At 39.1% G+C, this 24,831-nt stretch overlaps 1 protein-coding gene across 4 annotated transcripts in view; it reads right to left on the bottom strand.

Annotated features, from left to right (window-relative positions):
• Positions 1-8,808: 8,808 nt before the first annotated feature.
• Positions 8,809-24,831, bottom strand: part of ADGRG6 (adhesion G protein-coupled receptor G6) — a 110,426-nt gene continuing 94,403 nt past the window's right edge. For 2 of the 4 annotated variants that reach the window (XM_066315569.1, XM_066315572.1), the window contains 5 exons: positions 23,349-23,448; positions 22,037-22,320; positions 18,102-18,203; positions 15,850-16,002; positions 8,809-11,595 (listed from right to left, as the gene is read on the bottom strand). In XM_066315569.1, the coding sequence (XP_066171666.1) occupies positions 11,417-11,595; positions 15,850-16,002; positions 18,102-18,203; positions 22,037-22,320; positions 23,349-23,448 (818 nt within the window). In that variant the 3' untranslated portion in view covers positions 8,809-11,416. Of the gene's footprint in view, positions 11,596-13,636; positions 13,684-15,037; positions 15,578-15,849; positions 16,003-18,101; positions 18,204-22,036; positions 22,321-23,348; positions 23,449-24,831 lie in introns of those variants that run through there. The other 2 variants (XM_066315570.1, XM_066315571.1) reach the window with 2 other exon arrangements.

A 24,831-nucleotide genomic window follows, 5' to 3' on the forward strand; every position in this document is an offset into this window, starting at 1 on the left:
CCGGGGGCAGCGCCGGGCTGCTGGGGGTCACAGATAAAGCCTGGGGCTGAGATAAAGAGCCCGAGGATCTGAGGGAGCCAGCGGGGCGCTTGGAAAGCAGCGTCTCCTTCCTGCTTTCTGCCCTCCTCCCAGCGCCGGTGTGCTCCGAGCGCCAGCGCCCGCCTGGAGACCCGCGGGAAGCCTGAGGACGAGACGAGAGCTGGAACAATGATCCTGCAGAAACTGAGCTTTGCTTAGCGCTGCTGTCAGGAGGAACATTTTGTTTCGGTGGCATAGCAACCACAAGATGACAAGGGCCAGGAATGAGAGGGAAAGGGGAGACGGGGGCCCCTCTCTGTAATGCGGTTTCCTGGTGGGGGAAATCCTGTGGCGCTGTAGAAAGACTCCCACTGAGCAGGTGGAGCTGGGCTCACGGGAGTCAGGATTTATTTATATGCCCTGGTAATGTCGTAGCACTTGTCTCTTGTCAGGCTCCATTTGGTCCCAGTGCAGAGCGCAGCAGCTCTCCCAGATCTCCAGTAAGGATGTACATAGTATCTACAAATTAGGCTATACATTAAAAAAAAACTCCCTTCTCCCTCACTCCCCGTTTTTCAGGAGAAAGGTGGCTCAGAGGAGTGCATTGGCAGATCCCTTCCTCAGAGTACAGGCCATGTGCCAAGCCCCTCACCAACACAAATTGTCCCAGCAGGACGATGCTCAAGCCTGGACATGTCATTGTAAGTCTGATGAGTGACCCAGTCCACCTGGTCCAGTGTCACAGGAGTCACCTGCCACCCTCCTGGGACAGCCTTGGGACCAGATTTGGGATGGCTTTTACCTCAGTTTCATGTTTTCAGAAGATAAATGACACAACATACAAGGCTCTATTCAAGGCTCTTTGCCTTGAACTTTTAGTTTTGTCTCATTCCTGAGTCTTAACCAAAAATCTGCTATTGGTTTAAGGTATCTGACAGTTTCTTGCAAATGATGCATTGATCAGGACAAGTGGAGATGGTTGATTTACCTTTCAGTAATAGTTGCAGATGTTTTTATATCCTCTCAGACAGAGAAGTGCAAAGATGTGCTGTTCATTCCCTCTCATGCTGTAACTGATCAGATGCAATTCCCTTTTCTTGACTCAGGACTTTGAAATCTGTGTTCGTCTAAAACTCTACCACCATAAACCTGGAAGCAGCATTCCTTCTGCCGATAAAACTATGATAAATCCAGTATGAAAAAGGATTTATTTTTTTTATTTTTACTTGCACAAAAAAATTCAGATATTTTTTTAAAGACTACATATGTGTTATCCAATGGTCATGTAAGCTGATGTTCTGCCTTTTAAAAATGATAATTTCATTTAAATTCGGAGATCATTCACCTGTGAAGGGTACAAATAGCAAATACAATTTCCTCATTCATCTGCTCTGAAATAATTTATTCTTATGACCAAAATCATCACGAAGACAAGCAATCCTTTGTTGTTTTTTTATACCACTAGTACACCCAGATTCACAGGCACAAGAAGAAGCCATCAGTAGCATGTCACATTTGATAAATCAGTTGTTCAGGTCCTGAGCACAATGCTCTGCTACAGCAATTCAGTGTGCAACAGCTGAGTGAGGGCTGGCAGCAGGGAGCTCAGTTCTTAACTTGTCACAACTGAAAGGTAAAACATTGGAGAAAAAGAGCTGGATGAAGAACCTTCACCTTGGCAGTCCTAATTAGTCAAGAGGATAGGGCAAACTTCTTAACTGACAATAACTTCATTATTAGTCTGAGCCCCAAGATTTATGGAAAGAGCAGTCTGAGTGCTTGAGAAAAGGTCCAGCTTTGTGGATATGAGAGGCCAGCCAAGGAGAATACACATGAAGGATCCACTCAAGGCTTTAAGCTTCTGCTACCTCTGCAGTGAAAATATATGCCATGTAACTACTTAAACTTAAATGTTATCACTGTGCAGCGAAATGGATCCTGATAAAATGTTAAAGTGGATAATCCATTGTAATTGTTTGCGCATTTTTGTTGATGAGCAAGTTCTGGGGATCCACAGCACTAATGCCCCACTGAAAGAACACCCATGGTAGAACCCCCAAAATTATAGTGAGGCTATGCACAATACTGGGCTCTGGCTGTATCAATACCTGGGGAAGGTGGGACACTTCTGATCAACCTGAGTGAAGCTGAGGCTCCTTATCCTCTTACATAGTGCAGCTTAAGAAACAAATCTCAAGTGTAGGGCAAAAGAGTTAAAGCGTACTGGTCCTGATTAAGCTGATATGAAGAAAGGTATTTCTGTGAGTTTCCTACCTTACATGTGGCTGTTGGTTTAGTGGATCCTATCCATCCCAAACCGGACAAATGAAACTGTACAAGACAAACAACCTTTGTTTCCTGAACTGAGGCACTTAGTCTTCAGAAATTAATTACTACAGGTAAATGAGCCAAAACACTTCATAAAGCAATTTTTTTTTTTTTTTTTTTTGCTTCTCAGCTATTGCATCTGCTGCTTTTCCACAACCACCTTAATATTAAAATGCTTCTCCTGGCATTGTGCCAGCCATGGAAGAAACAAGCTGCTTGAAAGTAACCACATGCCAATCACAGTCCCAGGGTTGCTCCACACACATTGAAATGTCTGGTTTATGGGAATAAGCTGCTGCAGCTCCTATCATCGGGCAGCCAAATCCGTCGTGATTTGTGTGCGCCAAGACAATTCAAGGTTTATGTGCATAAAAATCCTCTTAGGCAGAGATTGAGATCTGAGGAGGAAGGACTCTCTGCCAAAGGGAAAATTTTTTTCCTGTGGTATGAAAAATAACGAAAATCAAGTCATTTAATTAAATGTCTCAGTGTGTGGAGCTGGGTTGATACATTTATTTGCAAATATCCTTGAAAACTCTCTGTTAGTCTCTGTGCCTTGACTTTGGGACAATTCAAGCTAGTTTTTCGCTTTTGTGATGGATTGTGTACATGGTGGTTCAGAAAAAAAAGCAGAGAACAAACACACAGCCCATTTTTCAGACCTGTCTGGGATGTGTGTATGTGCTGTATGTGCAGTTTGTGTTGTTCCTTATATCCTTTCCATCCTGCTGCCTGCTGACTACCTGCTGAAATGGCTGCTTAAAAGGGAAGCACTGCAGCAGACTCTGTGCCTGCATGCCCAAGTGTTTGAGAAGTTAATTCTTGCCATCCCTGGCAAAGCCAACTTTTGAGTCAACAGCTTAAGTCAAACTTCTTCATGTGAACATTATCCCTGAAGCTTCTTTCTCACCTTCTTTTCTCAGCCTAACCAAAAGAAAACACTGAAATGTCTTTTGCAGCATCTTCAGAAAAGGATTTATTTATTTTAACTGGGAAAAAAAGGCCTGTAGATTTTCCTGGCAGAGTCAAAGGAGGTGACCGCTGCCACGCTCACACAGGCAACTGCATGAATTCATTGCAAAGGTTAAAAAGTAAAACAAATACCTAAAGCCCTGGCACAGATTTAACCTCTCCATAAAGGTGCCAGGGAGAAGCCTGGTTTCTAGTGAAAACAGCCCACACAGGCTTATACTGGACATTAATCTGAAGGAAAATGGAACCAGAAAGGTTCTCAGGAGGGTGTCTGGTTTTCCTCCCTGTTTAAAATCTCTGTCAAAATCAATCCTGAGTCACATACGCCTAAAAATCTAACCCAGAGGTTTGCCAACCCACCTCTAAAAAGGACCAGAGCACAGGGGTGATGTGGCAATGGTGCCTGCACCTGTGCCTCCAGCACATGTGCAGGTCACTGCTGCACCAAAGCACCGTGCCAGTGCCAGGCTGCTTGAGAGCTGAAAGATGTTGCTGTTGTGGCCATCTATGCTTTATCCTACAGAGGTTGTTTCTGTAAGTAAAGGGACAGGGGCTGATGGCTGGAGTGCTTATTGGCAGTGTGAGGGTGTGATGGCTGTGGGGTCCTTGTTCAGGGGGGACAAAGCTATTCGGTGGATGTAGTTACAGGCAAAGGGTTTGGAGATGAAAAATTGAGGGGCGTGAATAAGATAGGAGATAGAGTAGTGATGAATTTATTGTGGGAGCACCTTCCTCCTCAAGTGGTGTGCTATGTTAGTAAAAATAGCTCCATGTAATTAAAGAGGATCATCACAGGGCAGGAGGTTGTCTCTGTGCCACCTGATACTGCTGTCAGTGTTGATGGTGGCACTCACATGCGTGGGTTTAGGAAGCCCAGGTTCAGCCTGTTCTTAGACACCTCCAGTGACAGAGGGTTTTCTCCATCCTGAAAGTCTTCCACTGCTTCACCTGTGCCTTATATGGGAGGCAATCCATAGACTGTCCTTGGATTAGTCCCCAAGTGATGTCCAGTCTGGTTGCAGTGACCTCTTTGCCTGAATGTAGGAAACTTCATATACCACGTCTGGTAGGATAAAATATGATTAGGGGATTGCCTATTTGCTTTGAACCAAAGCATGCTGCAGTTTGGGTGAAAGCAAGAGGTAAAGTGAAAAAGACCCATCTTTGAAAGACACTGAAAAATCAATGAAAATAAAAGAGCGGGATGTGTGAAAATCAGCTGGCTGTAACCCAGCAACAGTATCCAACAGTCCCTCTCTCAGGGACACGCTGCTTCTGCCTGTGCTGATCTTTTTCTGGTTGATCTTTTCTGCAATAAAATGTGCATTTGGCTTTTCTGTCAGTTCTGCCCAGCCAGATCAGGACTACAGTGACAGACTCACACCGCAATAACTCTGTCTGAAACTGGTGCACAGATCTGGAGGATCTAATCTAGCTAAAATAAATATAAGTGTCTCATTTCTGGTAAAAGCTGCCACCTAATCATAGCAAGGGGTAGGGGCTGCTTTGGATAGCAGTTTTTAAGCGCTAGTCTGCCTGAATATATCCTGCTAACATGTGAGAAGTATTAGCTGGACTGCTTCAAATCTTGCTCCACAGTTACCACCATCTCTAGGCTACACCAAAGAAAGGGTGAAGAAGATACCCACAGATTGAAGTCCAGCAAGGCTGCTAGAGCTCCATCCCCTTGATCTGTCCTTCCAGCAGAGCTCAGCCTGGGCCTGTGCAAACACAGAACTTCTCTGAGAGCTCTTTTAGTTGCACTCTGCATGGAAAATCACAGTATCTCAGCCCTTGTTGCTCAGTGCTCCTGTAAAGCCTTACAAATGCTATTTCTCCATGCTTGCCCTCCTCTTTGGAGCATCCTGACTGTCCTAAACAGTCCATCGCTGTTCTGTGACCCCAGCAGTGCTGGATGATCTCCAGATTACTCTGTACCTTGGTTAATTCTAGAAAAAGATGGTATCTGAGCAAGGAGATGTTTGCAGCTAGACTGAGAGGCCTACTGTCACATCTGCGCTCCTGGGAAGTGAGCATTAGTTGTAGGGAGGACAGAGAAATTTTGGGGAGCTCCTGCTGGCTGCTGCCTTGTTTAGAGCTGTGCTCATGTACGGACACCAAAAGATGATGCACAGGTAACACAGCCATGCTGAGACTCCCAACTTCTGCTACACCGACACCACAAGTCTTTAGAGAAGTGATGGTGTCATGTCATCTGTCATACTAATCTTCTGCTCCGCTCTGTACACCAAGTCCTGATCCTTCGTGAGACTCCCTTCCCACTGCTCCTTCTTCCCACAGCCAGAGCAGCTATACTCCAAAGAAGTAACTGAGGCTAGAGCAGGCCATGTCCCTCCCTGCCTCCCCTGCCCCATCTCCCCCAGGCAACTCCTCTTCCCTTAGCTTAGTGCTGGTAGAGTGTGCATTCAAAGGGGCATGGCCAATGAGAGTCCAGGGACAAGCCAGAATTGCAGATGAGATATTTTAATCTTGACAGGGTGCCATTTTCCAACGGAGCAGTTTTCTGGTCAGTCCTGCCCTATGATGGAATTACCATGGGGCAACTGCACAGCTGAGTCTGTATTCCAGCAGCTCTGCACCTTTCTTGAGCTGACTGGGTAATATGTGCCATGAGGAAGGAGTATGTGAACAGGATCCAGCAGATCTGTTCCTAAGCCCTTCATGGAAAACATGGCATGGAGATATGGATATGTGTGCCACTGTCAACAGAGAGGTGCTTGGTTTTTTCCTCCCTGGACAATTATGCATAAAGTGAATTTCTGAGTCACAGGCTGACATCCCAGCAGATCAAATAATTTGCCCAGTGCTGGAATAAGCCCGTGTACAAGCCTGAAATGGTGAGCTGTTTCTGTTTGCTCAGCTGACAGAAGTGTAGCAGTTGCTAATTCCATTGCATCCTCTCAGAGCAAAAAAGGAGAAAATGTAACAACCAGCGAGAGAGAATACAGAGAGACTCTGTATTGCTCTTTCCACTAAATATGCCCAAATGCAGGCAGACAGCTCTCTCCCCTCACTTCCCTGAGTGCAGAGTGTTTGTTTTATCCGGTGATGTAACCGATTGCTAAATAATAGACAAACCTGGTATGAACTCTCCTACTTATTTCTGCGCGGGTGCACATATGGAGGAAGCTTTCTGCATTTTTCACTGGGTTTTAACAGCTCTATAACTAGAAATATGCCACTGCCCTCTGCTGGAAAAGCAGGAGCCAGACAAGCAGAAAAGAAATCTAGTGGAATTTTGTAAACGCATAATATTATTACATTTATGGCACTTGGTGGTGAAGACCTGTGAAATGCAGCAGGACAGAGACAGTGGAAATCCTCTGCCCACTAGACGGAGCAGGATCCAATCCCCTACCATGGCTGCCTTTTCCCCTCACTTTGGAGGGCTCCCAGACTGGGAAAAACCCAGCAGTGGAAGAAAACATCAGACCAGAGTTATCAGCATTTGCTCTTTCTCCTACACTTCATGTATGAAATACAGTTTGGATCTTTAAGAATCCTTTTCTAACTAAAGCTATGTTGTTTAGGAACTCCTGCTACAATAGTTGGGATAAAACTTAAACTGTTCTCTAGTGAGAACAAGAGCAGTATTGGCTTTAAGCGAGTAGATGCATCTCAGAAAGGGTTATCCTTCCAGAAAAGGTTCCCATGAGATTTATTTAGCCATTTCTGTTGTGGTGCTTATCAGTCTGATTTCTCATCATGAGAGGAGTTAGCTTCTTCCTGAACTACAGAAATATTTGTCAAGGTTAGTCTTCAAGCACGGAAAGGCTAGAATTGCTGCCTTGAGAAACCATGGCAGATTTCCAGCTTAAAGCTGGAGAGTCAGAAACATTAATCTACATACATTGACAAATGCACAATAGCATGGTGGAGTGTCCTACCTACTCCAATGGCCTTGTCTCCACTGTTGGTCAGGTGACATAACCTGGGCAAGGAGCAAGAAATTATGTGAAAAGTGTAAGAAGATGCAAAGCAGACCATGGCAACTATCTTTTCCTTTCTTTCAGTTTCAGTTTCCCTTTCTCTTTTTTCCCCCCCTCCTTTCTCTTTTTCTAGCACTAGAGTAAATGACTGTCCTGAGGATGGAACTGTCATGATGGTTCCAGGAGATGTGACAAATAAATGGACCGGGAACTGAAGACCAGCTACGTGGAGGGTGAAGGGGAAAGCCACCTTGGCACAGGAGCAGCTGGAGTGCTGGGCACAAAATGTCTGCTCTACAGACTAGTTTGCATGATTGACTTCCCTGGCATTAACTTCTAAGCCCTTTGCCTAATTTGCTGACCCATATGTGGGTTTACATCTTTATATACAGCAAATGCATAAAAACTTTTTAGAATTACTCCATGAATGACACATTGCTGCCCTGTAACTCGGTAGCTGTCCTTGAAGTTACATAGATGTGTCTGATTATAGATCAGCCTTTCAAAAGTAATAAAATGAAGTGGCATTTTATGTAACTCAATGGGTTACAGTAGGAAGCTGTTAACAGTAGAGGATTAAAATAAAATTGTTCTTGGTATTTAAAAAGTGATGAAATGAGAGAAAAATAAATCCACCCCCAAACGCTGCAAATCACTCCGTACAAGCTTGGCATCTGCCAAGATTCTACTTGGGAAAAAAAACTGAGCTCCTTTGCTCAGAGGGTCCTCCCACACTCTTCAAGGCAGAAAGCCCAAGGGTAGTGTTCACTGTCCACAGACACACACAGACAGACTGCACACAGGTGCACCCAGCAGCCTCATTATTAAATGCCACTTTTCCCACGGTTTTGTACATTTTAACGCCTTCTAAAAGATCACACTGCTAAATCCTTGTATGCTGTGCATTTTCTGTGATGAGACTTAAATACAGGGAGCAGATCTGACACATTTCAGTATATTTCCATCTTCTTTAGGGGTAAGCAAGTAAAGTGTGTGACACCATTTGTGTGTGATATTTATTGTTTATACATTAGTGTGTATTAATCAAATGATTGGATGAATCAAATTTTTTGGCAGCGATCAGTCGAAGTGTGGTTACAAGTCTAATAAAATTATTGATAATGAGGGGCTACAATCAGCTGGAGAAAACATATAGAAAGGAATAACTCCTGAGTTTTAGATTATTCATTTGTACTACTTTAAAATATCATCCAAGCATATTGTCTGTTGCCTTGATTTTCCTTTCATTTCTATGATATGACTGCCACTGTAAATAAATGAGATTGCATTTATTATTATTATTGCATAACTTCCAGATCATTCACTGAATGTGGCATTGAGTAAATTACAGAAGGGAAAGGCTTATTCTGCAAAATGTGTTCCCCTGATGAGGTGGAGTTAGCCTTGCTCATTTATTTCCAACATTCTGGCCAGGTGTGTACCTGTCTCAAGTACTTAAAACCCACAAGATTATTTTCCAGAATTCCACTGTGTAATTTTTGCCATTAAACACTAAAAAATGAAAAATACAAGTCAACCATTCACTATTAAAATGCTTTAATTATTTGGAACACTAACACAAAAGAATGTTTACTTGAAAAGGTTTCTTTCCATTTTAGTCCATCTTCATATCTGTTACACTATATTTCACTGACTAGTATCACAAATTACACAGATAAGTTTCCTCAAAGTTGCAAAAGATAGAGCTACAGTAAATTTTTTCACAAGTTATTTAGAAAAAAACATACAAGAAATTATTCTTTCCCTCTTCTATGATGAAGCAGAAACTCAGCATTAAAGTAACAAGAACATTATAGTGCTAAGTATATTTGACATATTTAACCTCACAAATAAATAAATATGTACAGGGGAGGTTACAGCATGTCAACTACAAAACAGAAGCTTTACATTGTAGAATTGAGAGCATTCAAGAGCAACGAAGTGACACAGACAGTTAAAGATTACTACATGGTAGTAAAAAAAGAGAGAAAAATCTTAATTCGGCAAAAATACAGGTAGATGTACATTAAAAATGATAGGTTACAGCTCAGCTTAATTCAGGATACTGTATTTTCTTTTTTATTTATATTTTGTTGATGTATTATGTTTTATTGATTCCTCATTTTTTCAGGAACGTTTGGTTTTCCTTCTCTTCACTTTTGAACATCTTAATCAGGTAGAAATCTCACAGTAAGCTACTATGTGAACACTATTATCTACAGTAGTTAAGCAAGTGGGATGATAAAATATAAGTTCAGTAAATGCTTGTACATGATCTCTCTGTAAATTATTTCAATTATTAAAGATATCTGACAACACTCATCCCTGTTATTAATTACAGTCTGAATGAATGGGGCGGCCTTCCATTCATACACCACAAATGTATTTGCAGTTATGAGACTGAGGTTTCGTTCAGGCCCGTGTAGTGACAGCAGTGTTCCTGGTGGAATACCATCACAACATCCTCCTCCCACCAGGTGGCTGCAGCCAGGGAAAATGTGCCATTTGTGCGGTCACAGCATTAAATGATCTCTGCACACAAAAGCACATGCAAAGAGCAGAGAAAGCACAAATCCACATCCCTAATCTCTGAGCACCCACCTACTTGGCAACTGAAGCATCTCAGCACAACTTCACGATCTTTGAATTCAAATAATTAAATATGTGGCTAAAAATATTTTAATTAAAAAAAGGGACAATTTTAAAAATTAAAACTTCCATTAGGAGACATCCTCCTCTGAAAGCAGTACTTGAAAAAACCTTTTATGTTTCAGCACATGCCTTGAGAAACATGTCACACTACAATTTTAATAAAGCCAGTCATGGGGTGAAACATGGTTCATGAGGAGAGACGCCCTTTTGGCACTCAAGGTCACTTGCTAATATGTTACACATTTATAGAGAGTAAAACAAGTAAGCATTTTATGCTCTTGTCTGTTCTCTGCACACACATGCCCACTCCCCTCAGTGTCATTATGGACACAGTATAGCAACGTGAAATTCCTTAATATCGCCTGAACACCATTTCAACTCTGCATCCAAAAAACCTCAATTGTGCCATCCAACAGGGCAACAGAGGGATGCTGATAACGTTATGTGCCCAGAAAGACGTTGTTTATTTATTTTTGGTAAACATGTTCCATGTTATCCTAATGTTGCAATGCCATCTGATGGACGTGTCTGTACCTACACTATTTGTGAAGTACAGGGATCAACAAACTCATGGGCTTACAAAGACTTCATGTTGTATTTAAATATTTAAACTAAAGTTTTAGCACCGTCCATAGTTTTTAGATTGTCTCTGGTACACGTTGTCATACTTACTGTATTATTATAAAAATATTTGTAGAGAGAGTTCTAGGAATGTATTTATATATCTATATATAGCTGAATGTCTTTTTGTCATTTTGTTTTGTGAAAAAAGAACATTAAACACAGACTTGAGATGGAAGACACTGCATTTCACACATACCAATAAATAAATGCTGAAACATAGCTTTGTGTAAACTGTTTTTCTATGTATGTGGATACAAATTGGCCTGCATCTACAAGACATACTGTTTTGGTGAGTAAGATTTGCATGATCATGTCTATTTAGGCAAAAACTATTTAAAATAACCTTTTAAGTGTTGCTAGGGTTTTACTCACTTATGAATAGAGAACAGAACTAGACATTCAAGAAGCAAAAATCTAACAAGTGTCATAGGGAAAATCCACATTTTTCAAAAGAAAAAGACAATCAGCAAACAGCTCAATAAAAAGCTTGCCTGTACTGCATGAAATGTCTGCTATTTTCTCCACAGCTCAAGACTTGCTTCTGTTTGGATTATACAATTTAAAGTTAGGCTTGTAGCTCTTCAGTCTTAAAAGATATTTACACAGGATTACTATTAGCTGTCCAGACATCATGCTGTCTGGCACACATTTAAAAATAGCTCAATACCATGGTAGAAAATTGTTGGTTTCCACAACAGTAAAAACTTGAAAAAAAAAATAAAAATCAGTCCTTAAGTGGAAGCTGTTCACAGGAGAACACTATAAACTGGGAAAAAATAACTGAACAGGTCACATTCTATGACATCCAATATTCTCAGGCAAACTTTTTGTATTCCTTTGATTTAAAAAAACCCAGTAAATCAGAAACCCAATTAGAACTTTGTGCTGCGACTAAATGTGTCGGACATGATGATATTTTTATAGAAGTTGTCAGAGTGAGGATTGCAGTATCCTTTGACCTTGTCAATAACCTGATGGACAGGGATGATTGATGTCTGTTCTCCATCCTCCTGGGCAAATTTTGAAGATGGCTTGTCAAGAAAAAGATTCTCTAAGAGGAGGAAAAAGCAACAAGAAGTTAGGGCTTCTTAAGCAAATACAGTTTAAAAGATGTATCACTCCCACATTTATATGCCTTCCATTGGCACTACTGCCCTAAAAGTCAGCAAAGAACTTTCTGGCTTGAGATTGCTTCTTCTAAATTCTTTTGAGATGTCTGTTTTTTTGGGCAGACCTTTCAGGTATCTCTTCAAATTATTCCACTATTACTTTGCCTAAAGGTCCTGTGACCTTCTAATGTATTAATTTACTGCTGATGCTCTGAATCTTACAAACCACAAACATTTTGATAACACTGGATCTCCATAAATGGCATCTCCACATAATAAAGTACTGTAGATTGACAGAGAACAGATTTTATTTCAACAGCAGATGTTTTGAGCTATTCACAGAAATAATATAATCTGTGCTGAATGTAGTAGGGAATGTCTTTCATCTTAAAGCAGACAACCAGAGCCAAAACTTTGTGCTTGCCTAGCCTCATCTTCTATTTTACATAATGGGGAGGGTGCAGGCTGAAAACTGCAGGGAGGAAAAGATGCAAGAACTGGGCCTCCCTTCAGAGTCCATGAGCTAGATAGAGGTCAAGGGTAGAAGAGGTAAAGAAGCAAGGCAATCCCCAGCCAGACAGGGAAAGCCGGGTTCAGTGGCTCGCATTAGTGCTGTTCAGAGAATGGCCAGTAGGTAGAGCTAATGTAGCGAGAAATGAGAAGGAAAGAGCTTTCCTCTCATTTTCTCAAGTACGCTGTCCTAACTGAGCTCTCTTTCTTATCTCTTCCACTGTAGTGAAGCTGGAATTAATTCCCTGAACCTGGGCGAGATCTTACCACTGCAAGCCAGCAGTAAGGTTGAGTATCCTGGGAAGCAATGTGTTCTACAAGTCACATTTTTGATAGCTTTTTACAAGACCTCGGTGAAGTCATCTCCAAAAATTCCTTGTTCAAGGATCATTTAAGAATTAAGCATACTACTTGAACTATGATTTCATAAAAAAACTTTTCTTAGAAATAAACCAACTGGAAATAAACAGAAAAGTAACCAATCCCTGGAAAATACATGATATCAAGCCATAAAAGAGCACAAAGTGTTGTGAAGGAGAAGCGAGTTGCAGACAGAGAAATCAAAACAGTTTCACTCATTAAAACAGAAACAGGCATGTTGAGGCTTATCAGGATGATTTTTCAAAGCACGCAAGAATGTTCATGAATTGCAGCAAACAACTCCATGTCCAATGGCAGCAAACATCTGAGTACTGAGAGCCTTTCAAATGTATGCATTTACTAACCAATGGCTTCACATCTAAGTACAGGGTTAAAATCATGTACCCCTGAAGTAAGTGGGGGTTGTATAACCAAATTCTCTGCAGAGATAGTCTTAACTTCTAATTCACAGAATTGTTAGAGGGTGTTTAAGTGCTTTCTACAAGTAGTTTGGTTTGGGTTTGTAGACAGCTGGGGCACAAGATGCTGTAGTGACCTCTTTCATTCACCCATGAGGGTCCATGCAATATTTGTGTTGGTGCGTTCTGTATTCATGCAGCCTTCATAGGACAGCTTTCAGGCATAAATATTTCATAATTCAGAGTAATTTTGGGTACAAAAATCTCAGTGTCTAGAAGACTACTCCAGTAATGGCCCTAGACCAAATATAAATATATTAATTTTTCCTCTAATAAATACTAAACAATCTTCTGGAACTCAAACAGATTGTTTTTGCTTTTTATTGTATGCCTCGGGTATGGGTGTGTCAGGATAATCTCCTTTCCCCAGACTACTGTACACAGGCATTAATGTCAGGACATGGTCTATTTTAAAAAATGGTATCTTCTAAATGCTTCGTGCCCCATGCAGAGTGCAGACACCCAGAGTCTGAAGCATGCTTGTCCTTTGATTCAGCATCAGTGGCGCAAGATGTAATAGAAATAAGCGGCGTTTCTGATTAGCAAAATCCTCTGCATCAATGAGGACATCATGCAAGAAGCATCCCTCCACCCTGATCCACCATGCATTCAACAAAAGCAATTCTCACTTTACCTGTAATGCTCCACCACTGATGAGGAAAGGGCCTTAGAAGACATTATCTACACCACAAACACATGAATGCTTGTGTCAATTCCAGGGAGCACATCATAACCATTATCAACAAGACTTGCCAAGACATGTAGCTATGACATTCTTTGCCTGCAATTTAGCTAAGTTGGCAAACTGAGTTCAGCTGTATTAACGATCAGAATCTGAGTAATATTTTTTATTACTTTTATTATTTTTACACACAAGAAGATATGTCAGTATTTAAAAACCTGGTATTATCAAAAATTCCTGTGGAGTATCACAGTAAGATGTGTTATTTTTAGAGAACAAAGTAAAATGTATTAAAATTCCAAAAAATAAAAAGAAAACTTTTGTATTTCCTTAATGTCCAGTAAACCAACACATTAAAAAACTTTCATTGCATTAAGAACTGCAATCCTTCTTAAGAATAATTTAAGCATGGGATTAAGCTCATCATTTTGAAGAATATATATAGGCAAGTTTCTTTTAACTTTACTACTTCTTATCTGGAACAGTTTCTTTGTTTTACTTCAAGAACACCTTGCAAAACCTCCAACACTTAATTGACAGCCTGAAAAAAAGCCCTGAGTCCAAAAAAGTGTTTAAGCATATTTTTATCATTATTCCCAGGATCAAGGATCTAAAGCCTGGTCTGCCACAAGTACAAAAGAGAATTCTCCATCTGCTGCAGAAAGGGCACAATGCTGTCCACCTCTACTATTAAATCAACAATAGCACAGTGATGGGTGGGTGTTAAAGATGCTGCTTGTGGAAGACTGCTGGCAGAAGTGTTCCTGCAGGGAAGACATGAATGAACAGCCTGGTCAGGGCAGCTTTGTGCACTGCACACCAAACCTGACCTGGCAGCAGGGACAGGCAGCCTGGGGAGGGAGGCATCAGCCAAGTGCTCCCAGCGCAGTTGTGAACAGCAGTCCTGAGAGCAAGCTCAGGTGCTATCACTTATTAAGAACTTTTAAGATAGCTGTCATTTTTACTGTATTCAAAGCAGATGTACTTCATGTGTGTTCTCAATAAATAATAAAGTTTTAAACTCTTAAAATACCTGATGTACAATCTTTCATGCTAATGGATGCACTGAATCTTGGTCAGTGAGAAAACAGTGTAATTATTTTAAAAAAGAAGTGTTTTGGCCTAACTGAAGCCGATAGTGATCATCAATAAAAAAACAAGAAGGTATTTCCTGGAAACTATGTCATGCATCAAGAAAGGAGAGTGTGCCATCACAAATGAAACATCGGGGGCTTAATGAAAATAATTATATACTTAATATACAACATAACTTTCCTTCTAAGGAAATCATCTACTTCATATCTAAACGTTTTTTCCAATAAATATTTTAAAGTAAGTAAACACACCTTTGAGTTAAATATGTGCGCAGATTTTATTTCCACTATATTTATAAAAGAGTATCGTATAATAATGCTATGTGACTTTACATAGGACAAAAACATGCTCTCACAAAAACAGAGTAACAAAAAAAATTTGAACTATATAAGTGAATCTCTGAAATATTATCTCAGACACAATCAAACTTGCAAATCATTCCAGCTGCTCTCTTTCTTTGCTCCCTTAAAGTCTTCTTAAGCACATTTTCACGTTATGAGTGGAATACAGATGATGCCTTTTATTACATATACCATTGACATCTAAATAAATAAGCAGTAGATATGGCTATTTGTAGAAGGGCAAAACAATGCATACTCTGGGAACACAGTATCCATTTCCGAGTAGGCTCCATTTGTCGTTTTACCCATAAATGTTTTACAGTTAGATGAAAGGAGTTTAACCAAGACAATCAGCTGTGGACTTGGACTCTGAAGACTTGATTCCTAATTCCAGCTGTACTGCCAGCTTTCCTGTTACCTTGGGTGAAGAACGTCATCTCTCTGTGCTTTGGCTACCCTGTGTTTACAATAGGATAATAAGCAAAATTTGCTTTCATCAAACCTATTTCATTTAGTATACGGGAACACATGGAGATCAGATCTATATATTGGATGTATTACATCATAGGTAATGATTCTTATTAAACAGTAACATGTACTTTAAAAATACTGACACTATACAAATTGATTATATTTTCTCTCTTTAACCTTCGGGTAGAAACGCTTGCTGTGCCTTTAACACAAACCTACGTGCTCACAGATGCACTGGGTTGCACTGCAAGAACTCACCTGTGTGGCTGTTTCGTTTGCAGTATGTATTTGTCGTAGATTTTGATTTGGATGTTAGGTAGGTTGAGTTGGAGCCGATGGAGCTAGAGGATAAGGATTTCCCAAGATTATCAGAACTCTTCTTTATAATATTGGTTGCTGTTTTGCTCCAATCTAAAAATGATTGAGAAGTTTTACATAAATAACTACCATAGACAATAAATGCCTGATTTATTCAATTATTATTATTTCAAATATCTGATGCATTTCTTAATATTGCTTATATCAAATACCTTATTCTTTTCCCATTAGGTATCCCTTTTGGTTCTTAAGAGTGATAAAATTATTCCAACCTGATTTACTCTACCACAGCAGTTGAAATTGGTGGCTCTAACATTCTAATAATAATTTGCCTGGACAGCAGAACTGCAAGTTGACCTGCCTTTCCAGAACGCAGAAGAGCAGAGAAGTTTTGTAGCAGTATATGGATACCAAACTTTCCTGGCCTGAATAGCAAAATCCAAAGGTGATAGGAAAGGGACAGATAGGATCATTTACAATGAACTTATCTGAAGGTTTGATATGTTGCTATTGCTGAGGAAGATACTACATACTAACAACTAACTTGTTGTTTATCATACTGGCCACAATTTATATAATAAAGTTTATTCAGTAGTTCACATTAAAATAATTTTGTTCAAACTATTAATACAGTAGGGTCTTATTGTGGAACAGCTTCCAAAATTAAATTGAATGGCTAATACCAATAAACTGACTGAAGAAAACTAACACTTAAAAACTCAACACAAGTGTCCCAATAGCAGTAGAATAAAAGCATCTAACTACTTTTGTACTGCACAATTGCGGGTAAGTGCAGGACGTTTCACAATTTAGTCACCTTGATGTTATTCACTGTGCTTCAGTGAAATTCACAAAATGGAAGGGAAGCCAAAGCCAAAGACACATGGGCCACTTTAGTTTTGATTTGAATCAAGACAAACACTTTATACTAAATTATTGTTAGAGTATTTAGGTATGCAAGTTCACATTTGTGAAATTTGACTTACATTTCACAGTTCTGCCTGAAAACAGTGTCAGGTTCATGGAGATTAAAACCAGCCCATGGAGACAAACTGACATCATTATGCCAGACATAATGATATCACGTTAACTATACCACTGAAATATTCAACTCCTTCATGTTTTTACTCCTACCATATTTATACCCATAAGCTGCCCAACAGCAGCATTAAAAAAATAAAGAAAATAATTTGATCCATCTTTATTTTTCAGTTCAGGAGTTACAGGATAAATCACATGGAAACTGAACATATGAAGCAATTTGGATCAGACTGAACATGATTTTTATCAGAATGAATATGATTTTCCTAGTTTGTATTAACTCTTTGAAATAATGAATGAAGTTTTCTTACTACAAAATGAAAGCTTACCATAGAAAACAATGAGCTTACGCCACAGCTGTAGATTGGAACACTGCTCATTGAACAAGAACCATATGAGAAAAATTATATGGTCCAAATCACCAGATCAGACAGCAAAGGAAGAGCCAGTTGCCTGAACACAGCAGTCTCACACCATCCAAGATGGCCAAAGGTGCAGTAAACTGTAAGTATAGTGGCCCAAGCATTGCCCTTTTTATATGTCCAAACCAACACCTCTCCTTTCACTCTGACTGTTGCAGATGAACGTAAACTTCAGTTCTAGAGCCTAAAGAGGCTTCTGTTAAAGGAATTTTCAATGTTTCTGAGTCTCTAATATTCTCTGAATTCAATGGCAAAGGACAGGACAGTTTAAAAAGGCAAAGATAAAAGTAAAAGAAGTCAGAATGTTTCTATGCAACTTTTAAGAATTGCTCCTACATCAGCTTAACAGTCCACAAAATTCAAAGTCAACATACTTTAATATAGGAGAAAATTAGTAAGACTGGGTTTGAAATGATGAAGTTTGAATCTCTGGATTCTTTTTTTTTTTTTTTTTAGGGTCTGATGGGCCTTCTAAAACCATGCCCACAGCACTACAAAATTTACCAGGTGCCTTAAATGCAACCTTGAATGATTTGAAAATTTTTATGAAGTGGTATCTGAAAAGTCCCTTGGCAATTATTAGTACTGAAGTGACAGTCTATGATTCACCTATTTTTCCACATCTCTGGCTTACCTTGCATTATATTAAAAATAACACAGCAAGCTGTTTACCTGGACTTTTACAGACAACTGCAGCACCCAAAGAGGGGAGCTGTGAACTGCCTTTACCTGAATTGTCTGCCAGTCGGAATCTGCCACAACAGAGATGTCTCCTCCACTGCTTCTGCACATTTTCTTTCATAGCACAGTGGAATACAAATATAAACAAACCTGTGACAAAAGCAAATAAACACCAAATGAAGCATGTATTTATAAACAGATCAACTGAAATTTGTAACTGGAAGACTATTAAGTACAAACAAAAATAAAATCATCTTATTATTATCATATTAATATTTTGTTATTACCATCCATGCATCATTTAAGAGGTATGGAAATTAACCAGTTTTCCCATCCTCTAGTTGCCATATAAGTGTATGGGATACCAGAATACAGACATTAGGATGCCTTTAATTGTTTAATTGGCATTGTTGATTTAGCTCAGTGGGGTTTTTTTCTTTTGGTTGTTTTGTTTTGTTTTTTGTTTTTCTTGCAGGAAAATTATTAAAATGTCTTTTCTTTGAAGCAACTGTACCCAACGGGACTGCAAGATAGAGACTGCAAAATAAGTACCAACATTATTATATTAGCAAGCAGATATTTTATCTCCTGGATATGGCTCCATATGTACAGAACAGTGTGCTGCTTTCTTTAAAATCAATCATCTTGTAAAACGCACTTAGAGGTGTCCTGAAAAAGCACACTTGGATTTACATGTATCACATGCATGTACTTGAAACAATTATGAAAATGGTAAGAATATGTTTACAAGTACTAATTAGGAGTCCAGCTACTTACTTCCAAGGAAAACTAACTGATTTGCATATGCAATTGTAATAAATGCATTTAAGAATGTTTTTATAGAGTTGATTTATCTTGTGCAATTTTAAAGTTTTTATTTTCAAGATAACCGTAGACCTTACATGATAAGGGAGGTCTTAACAGGGTGTATTGTATGATTTCATCACCTACAGATGTACTTTGGAGCTAAATACCATAGTTGGAAAGCTCACATGCTCCTGCCTCTTCTCAGACAGGTACCAGCTGTGTAATCTTTTGTTGTTCTGTGGCTTAGCCTATTTCTTGTTTCACTTGTATTGTCAGTGAAAGTGCCAAGCTGAGGCTGAACACCTGATGGCAAAATGTTACTGTCAGATCCCTCATGATTATACCTTAAATGTGAATAAATGCTACATAATGTGGGCAAACATGGTCAAGTGGCTTCCTCTAAAACCATTCCTTTATGATCATCATGAATAGTTCTGTATACTAATGCCTACTATGTTTCAGATGTCACAACACAATGGTAGGGCATAGCTTGGATAACAATGCCCTGAGAATCAAATTATCTTTTTTCTTCCAAGCTGCTAAGGCTTAATTTTGCACTAATTCATGCCATTGAACTGGACTTGTATTTGCTTATCAGGCCAGGCTGAGACCTCTGGAATCAGTTAACTTCAGGTAGGCGTTGGGTCATGAAACACAATTTTTCCACAGTTTTTCAAGAGCTGATGGGGAAAACAAGGAAAAGCACATTTTTAAAAAGGCATCAACTTAATGCATCTCAAATGCAACCTCTCTTGGATTATGGATACTCTATTTGCATTTGGTAAAATATTTTTCTATATGATTTGTTTAAAGCACAGAACAAGTCCAATGCAACCACTAGCAGCTCTTACAAGGCTGGAGATATGAAATTGCTTGTGGCTCAGAGTTCTTCAGAGGGCTTTTACACAGCTTACAAACTTTTTAAAATGATGCTTAGTTAAATTGCAGTGAATGTTCTGAATGGTTAAAGAGAAAATGCATGTTCCATAGTAATGCAAAACAAATGTACTGCATTAAGTACTTTGCCTTTGCCCTGTCTGGGCTTGGTCTCCAGAATTTTCTTCTCTGTATTTCATTATTCATTAAGTTTACAATGTGCTTTTAGTAGTACAGCTTTGGTTTTGTTTCCCAGAGACAAATCAGACCCTAGGCTTGGTTCTAGCTTGGCTCTGACTTGAAAGTATTTGGCTTGCCCAGGCATATATATAAAATGAGCAGCCAAAAAAGAAATGTTCCCATATTTTTTACTCTGAGTGTCAAGGAGAGAAAAATAATTTCCTTTGTAGATGAAACAGCGAAGTACAGTAACACAAGCAGTTGCTGCAATTTGCTTTTTCACTGCCAGTGCACAGACAACTGCTGCTGGAGGCTGCTGGTACAGCTTGAAATACTCATGCAGCTTTCAAAAACTTGAGAGAGACTAGATGTATTTACCAACATCTCCATAATTAAGATGCCAACACTGATGAAAGACTTGCCATATTGAAATGTTTTTTGCTGCTAGGAAATGCTTCCTGATACAGATTTGCCTCATTCTATTCCCTTACTGCTACATGAACACTGCACCAGTTACACAGGCTTTTAAACATCCTCTCCCCATGTTCTTTAGCCTTTTAATCTCATATTGCTTGATAAAACATGCCTGAGCATAGACTGCATCATGATTGCTACCACAATCCATGAAAACCTCATGATTCTTCTTGTTACATTTACTTCTTGTCTTTTTCAGTTTCATCTTCAGACTTAGCTGCCTTCCAAATATTCATTTTCCATTTAATAGTGCTATTACCCACTTAAGCAGTGTTGGTCAACCTTGTCCGCACTCTGCACAAAAAAGCCTAATTGATTGCACTGGAAATTCTGGTTGCAGAGAACTTGTTCAATTTGATCCTTGGCAAGGTTTTCAGAATTTAAATCTTTTTTCATGTTCTTCCCATACTTCTGATCTCTCTAGACCTGTCTGAATTTCTAACACAGACATAATACAGTAAATACTTCATTATGCTGCTAGGGGAATATCAGAATCTGTCCTTTCGAAAAAACACTCTCTAGTAAGAACACCACATCCAAATATTTCTTGTCATTTTACTTAGGATTTTAGGTTGAAAATGACCCAAATGAAAACCCACAACATGATTCTCTTTCCATGAAAGCTCAATAAATCTTTCAGCAGAGGAAATACATCTCAACTGTATCAGATAAAATCCACACAGGGCGATATTAAGTACTTTTTCCATAAAGAGAAGACATTTTTCTGACCCTAAGAAAATTTCATTTTTATCTCAGTATTGTGTTGCATAACAAACACTCCTTCAATTATATTCTTGAGGGTTTTTTTTTTATGTTTCGGTTTGGTTTTGTGTGGTTTTTTTTCCCCCGGCAGATTTAATTCTTATGACAATATGTGTATGTGCACAACACATGCACTTTCAATGACCTCTGGATTTTCTCTTCATTATGTATTCAGTCAATCTTTAAGGTGGGTAGGGAAAGCACTGGTAGAGAATTTTATGGCAGTTGAAACATACGCAAATTTTAGCCCTGAGCTGAATTTTTTAAAGTATCAGCTACATAATTCTGTAATTTATAACCATTCGATTACAATTTACAGCATTTTTCAGAAAGATGAACTGGAAAGTTAAAATATTGAAAACTTGAGTAATGGAAAGAAAAATATGCTGACTGTAAGAGTCACTGGATTTTTCTCAAGCAAAGACTATCCCATATTTCTCTGCTATCTCTGCACACTGAGACAGACAGGAGTGAATTTTATTTTATGAGTTTCTCATACCTAAATAGAATAGTTATGAGTTTTACAGATTCTCTACAGGAATAAATTAAGGAGAAAGGCTTCCAATATTTGTTATAATCAGTGAAAGGAAATGCCGAAGGTCATACAGCATGTATCTCAACAGAGAACACTGTAGACTGTTTGCTAGAAAGAGCTCTATTTAAGGAAAAGGACCTTGAAACTGTAATTAATTTATGTAAGATATTCAACCCACATGTAGTTGGTATCATTATTCCACATAACAGGAAACTAACGATGGTTTAGTTTCAAAGGAAAACCTAGAGAGCTCCGACATGAGTTCCCTGGTCCAATCACTGGACACAGTATGCCCCAGAACAGTCACAGATCAAGTATTATTCGTTCACAGAACAAAAATTCACCTTACCTTGCAATGAGTTGAAAACTGAGAAGAGGTACAGGAAAGGAAGAGTTAAGGGACCCCAGGCAAAAAAGGCAAAGCCCCATGTCATGCCCAGGAGAAAGGTCAGGCTGACCACACTGCGGAGGTTTCTCAAGATCTCTTCCTTCAGGCTCCGGTTGGTTCTTTTCCCATTTCTCCCACAGATCTGCACCATCACCACGATAAACATGGCAATGTTCATCAGAAACATGATTCCAAAGTAGCCGGCACAAGTCACGTAAAAGACAACTTCATTCTTGATCCAGCAGCTGAAAAAAAAAAAAAAAAAAAAAAAAAAGGATCATTTCTGGTTAATGGAAACTATCTTCCAACTATTTATATGACTAAAGGAAAATGAGCCCATTTCTGATACCACTGATCCACTGATGCAGAACTATAGTGTAAAATTAAACTTTTGTCCATTTCCTGTTTAGAAACAGGATGAAGCCCAGAGGCATCTTAAGTGACTGTGGACTGCAGTATTAGCATATGAGAAATCTGAGGGCTGTGCCACACTTTAGTCAAAACTAATTAAAAAATGGGAAGGGGTGGGAACTGCAATCCCATAAAAAACTTAGATTCAGTACAAAAAAAAAAATCACTGCTGTCATCTGTGTGAAGCATTAAGTGCTTTATTAACAGAAGGGGCAAACTTGGATCTTCAGGGTCAAAATCTCAAGTTTCTACCACTAAACCTAAAGAAGAACTTGAACATGACTGGAGAAGTAGCAGGACTTTTGAGGTAGCCATTTGATAGTCAGCCATAGAGAGCTCTAACAAATTCCTCTTGCAGCAAATGGCCTGAATGCTCAGCATGATACTGTAATAAAATTAAAAAATTAAAGTTTTATTTATCATGATGAACCTTTGCCAGGCAAGGAAAAGAGCACTCACATAAAAATTCTGGCATCTGGAGTTATTATCTCGACATCAAGAGAAGAACATAGAGGACTATTGAACTACATTGGCAAAAGGCTGTTTGATTCACAAAGGAAACTTTTTTATACAAATTCTTTCTTTGCTCTTACCTAGAAAATATACTTTTCCTTGAAGACAAATGAGAACAAGTACTTTTATTTTATTTTCATGACAAAACCTATAAGGTATTCTTTTGCCAGAGGCATGTTTGTACCTCACATTGGGTAATGCAGATTTCCTTCTAATTTTTCTAACAGCCTTCTTCACATTACAGATCCTCCTAACCATTTGGAAGACAGTTTTGCACTTCTAATGCACCATCGACCTTTCCAAAGCAACCATATATGCTAAATTTTAAGAGATCTAAAGAAATACTCACAAGTCATCTCCTCCTTGCTCATTAGCATCTCTGCCATAAACATTACTTGCATTTGTATTAGCACTTGCTAAAACAATTGCTATCACCAGAGCTGGCAAACCTGTAACACAAGAAAACTTGTGAGCTTTCGAATCTCCTTAATTTACAAATTCATTGTGCTAAGCTGAATTACTGATGTCTCCATCCCTACTGCTTTAGTGGAGAGCATCCTGAGAAAAGTGCACTGAGAAGGTAGAAGGACACAATTTTTCAAACAGTACAAATATATTGAATGCAAAGCAACTAACAGGGATTAATGAATAAGTCTTGTAATGTTCTGTATGGCAGAAGTTGTTTAATATGTAATAGAAATTCAATAAAGAAATTCAAGTAAAATAATAAACTAAAATAATATTCCTTAATCACCCAAAGTTAAATTTGCAACTGCACACAGGCTTTCATTATATAGTGAGAAGATTAACAAATTGCAAAAATCAGATCTAGTGGAGGGATGGTATTAGGAATTTTCTGAGGGATTTTTTCATGCTCATCAGAATTCATTAGTAACTGTGGGGAACATGAACTATAACCTCTAATCTTTCCACTGCTTTTCTCAACCACATTATATTATATATACCATATTATATATCTTCTATAGCATTGTACATATTATATATACTTTACTTATATGTGGTCCCCTTGCTTCCATAAAGCAAACTAGGTATTTCTTAGGAAAAAAGCAGAGGGAGTATTTGTGGAAAGCAGACAACTACACAGAAGAGAACTTCGCAGAAAGGTACAGCTCACACAAAAGAAATGTATGTTCCTGATATGCCTTATTTACATGTCTTATCCTTGGTATAACAGAACATGTTCAAAGGGGAAGAGGTTAATTTGCTTTTCCGACCACTCAGTCCTCGTCCTCTGCTGAGGTTGCCAAAGAGGATGCTAGTTGCCAATGGAAAGACATCAATTATCAGCTGTACTGAGGTCAGTGCTCTAGCCGTAAGGTTAATGGCTTTGTATTGTGTTGTATTATTTCAAACACAATATGTGCATTCAGGGAGAAACCACAGATTCCTGATACTGACAAAAATGAAGAATAAAAGTCTTGCTGCCTGAGCCTTGCAGTTATTTTTCAGTATTACTTTTTCCATTTCTGTCCTGCTGTGTACCATTGCTTAGGGCAGCCAGGATCTCTTAGTGGTTTGAACACTGTGCTGAATCTCAGGAAATTTTGATTGTTTAGTTGGCAAGAAAATTTAACCTGGACTCAAAGTTTTTGAAAGTCAATGCAAAACCTCCACACGCTCTGCAGTAACTGTGAAAGTTGCTGCATTCAATGTGTGACACAGTTTTCCACCTTTGCCACGACACTTGTATTTCCCCTCTCCCACCCTGGCCTCCTTGGAAAACAAGACCAGTTTATCTGGTCTCTCAGCTCATTCTGGGGCTGGGAGCTGCCCTGGGTGGAGAGTGCCAGTGAGAGTGTATTTACACAGAA

This window comes from Sylvia atricapilla, chromosome 3, assembly GCF_009819655.1.
Source record: "Sylvia atricapilla isolate bSylAtr1 chromosome 3, bSylAtr1.pri, whole genome shotgun sequence".
NCBI classification, from domain to species: Eukaryota; Metazoa; Chordata; class Aves; order Passeriformes; family Sylviidae; genus Sylvia; species Sylvia atricapilla.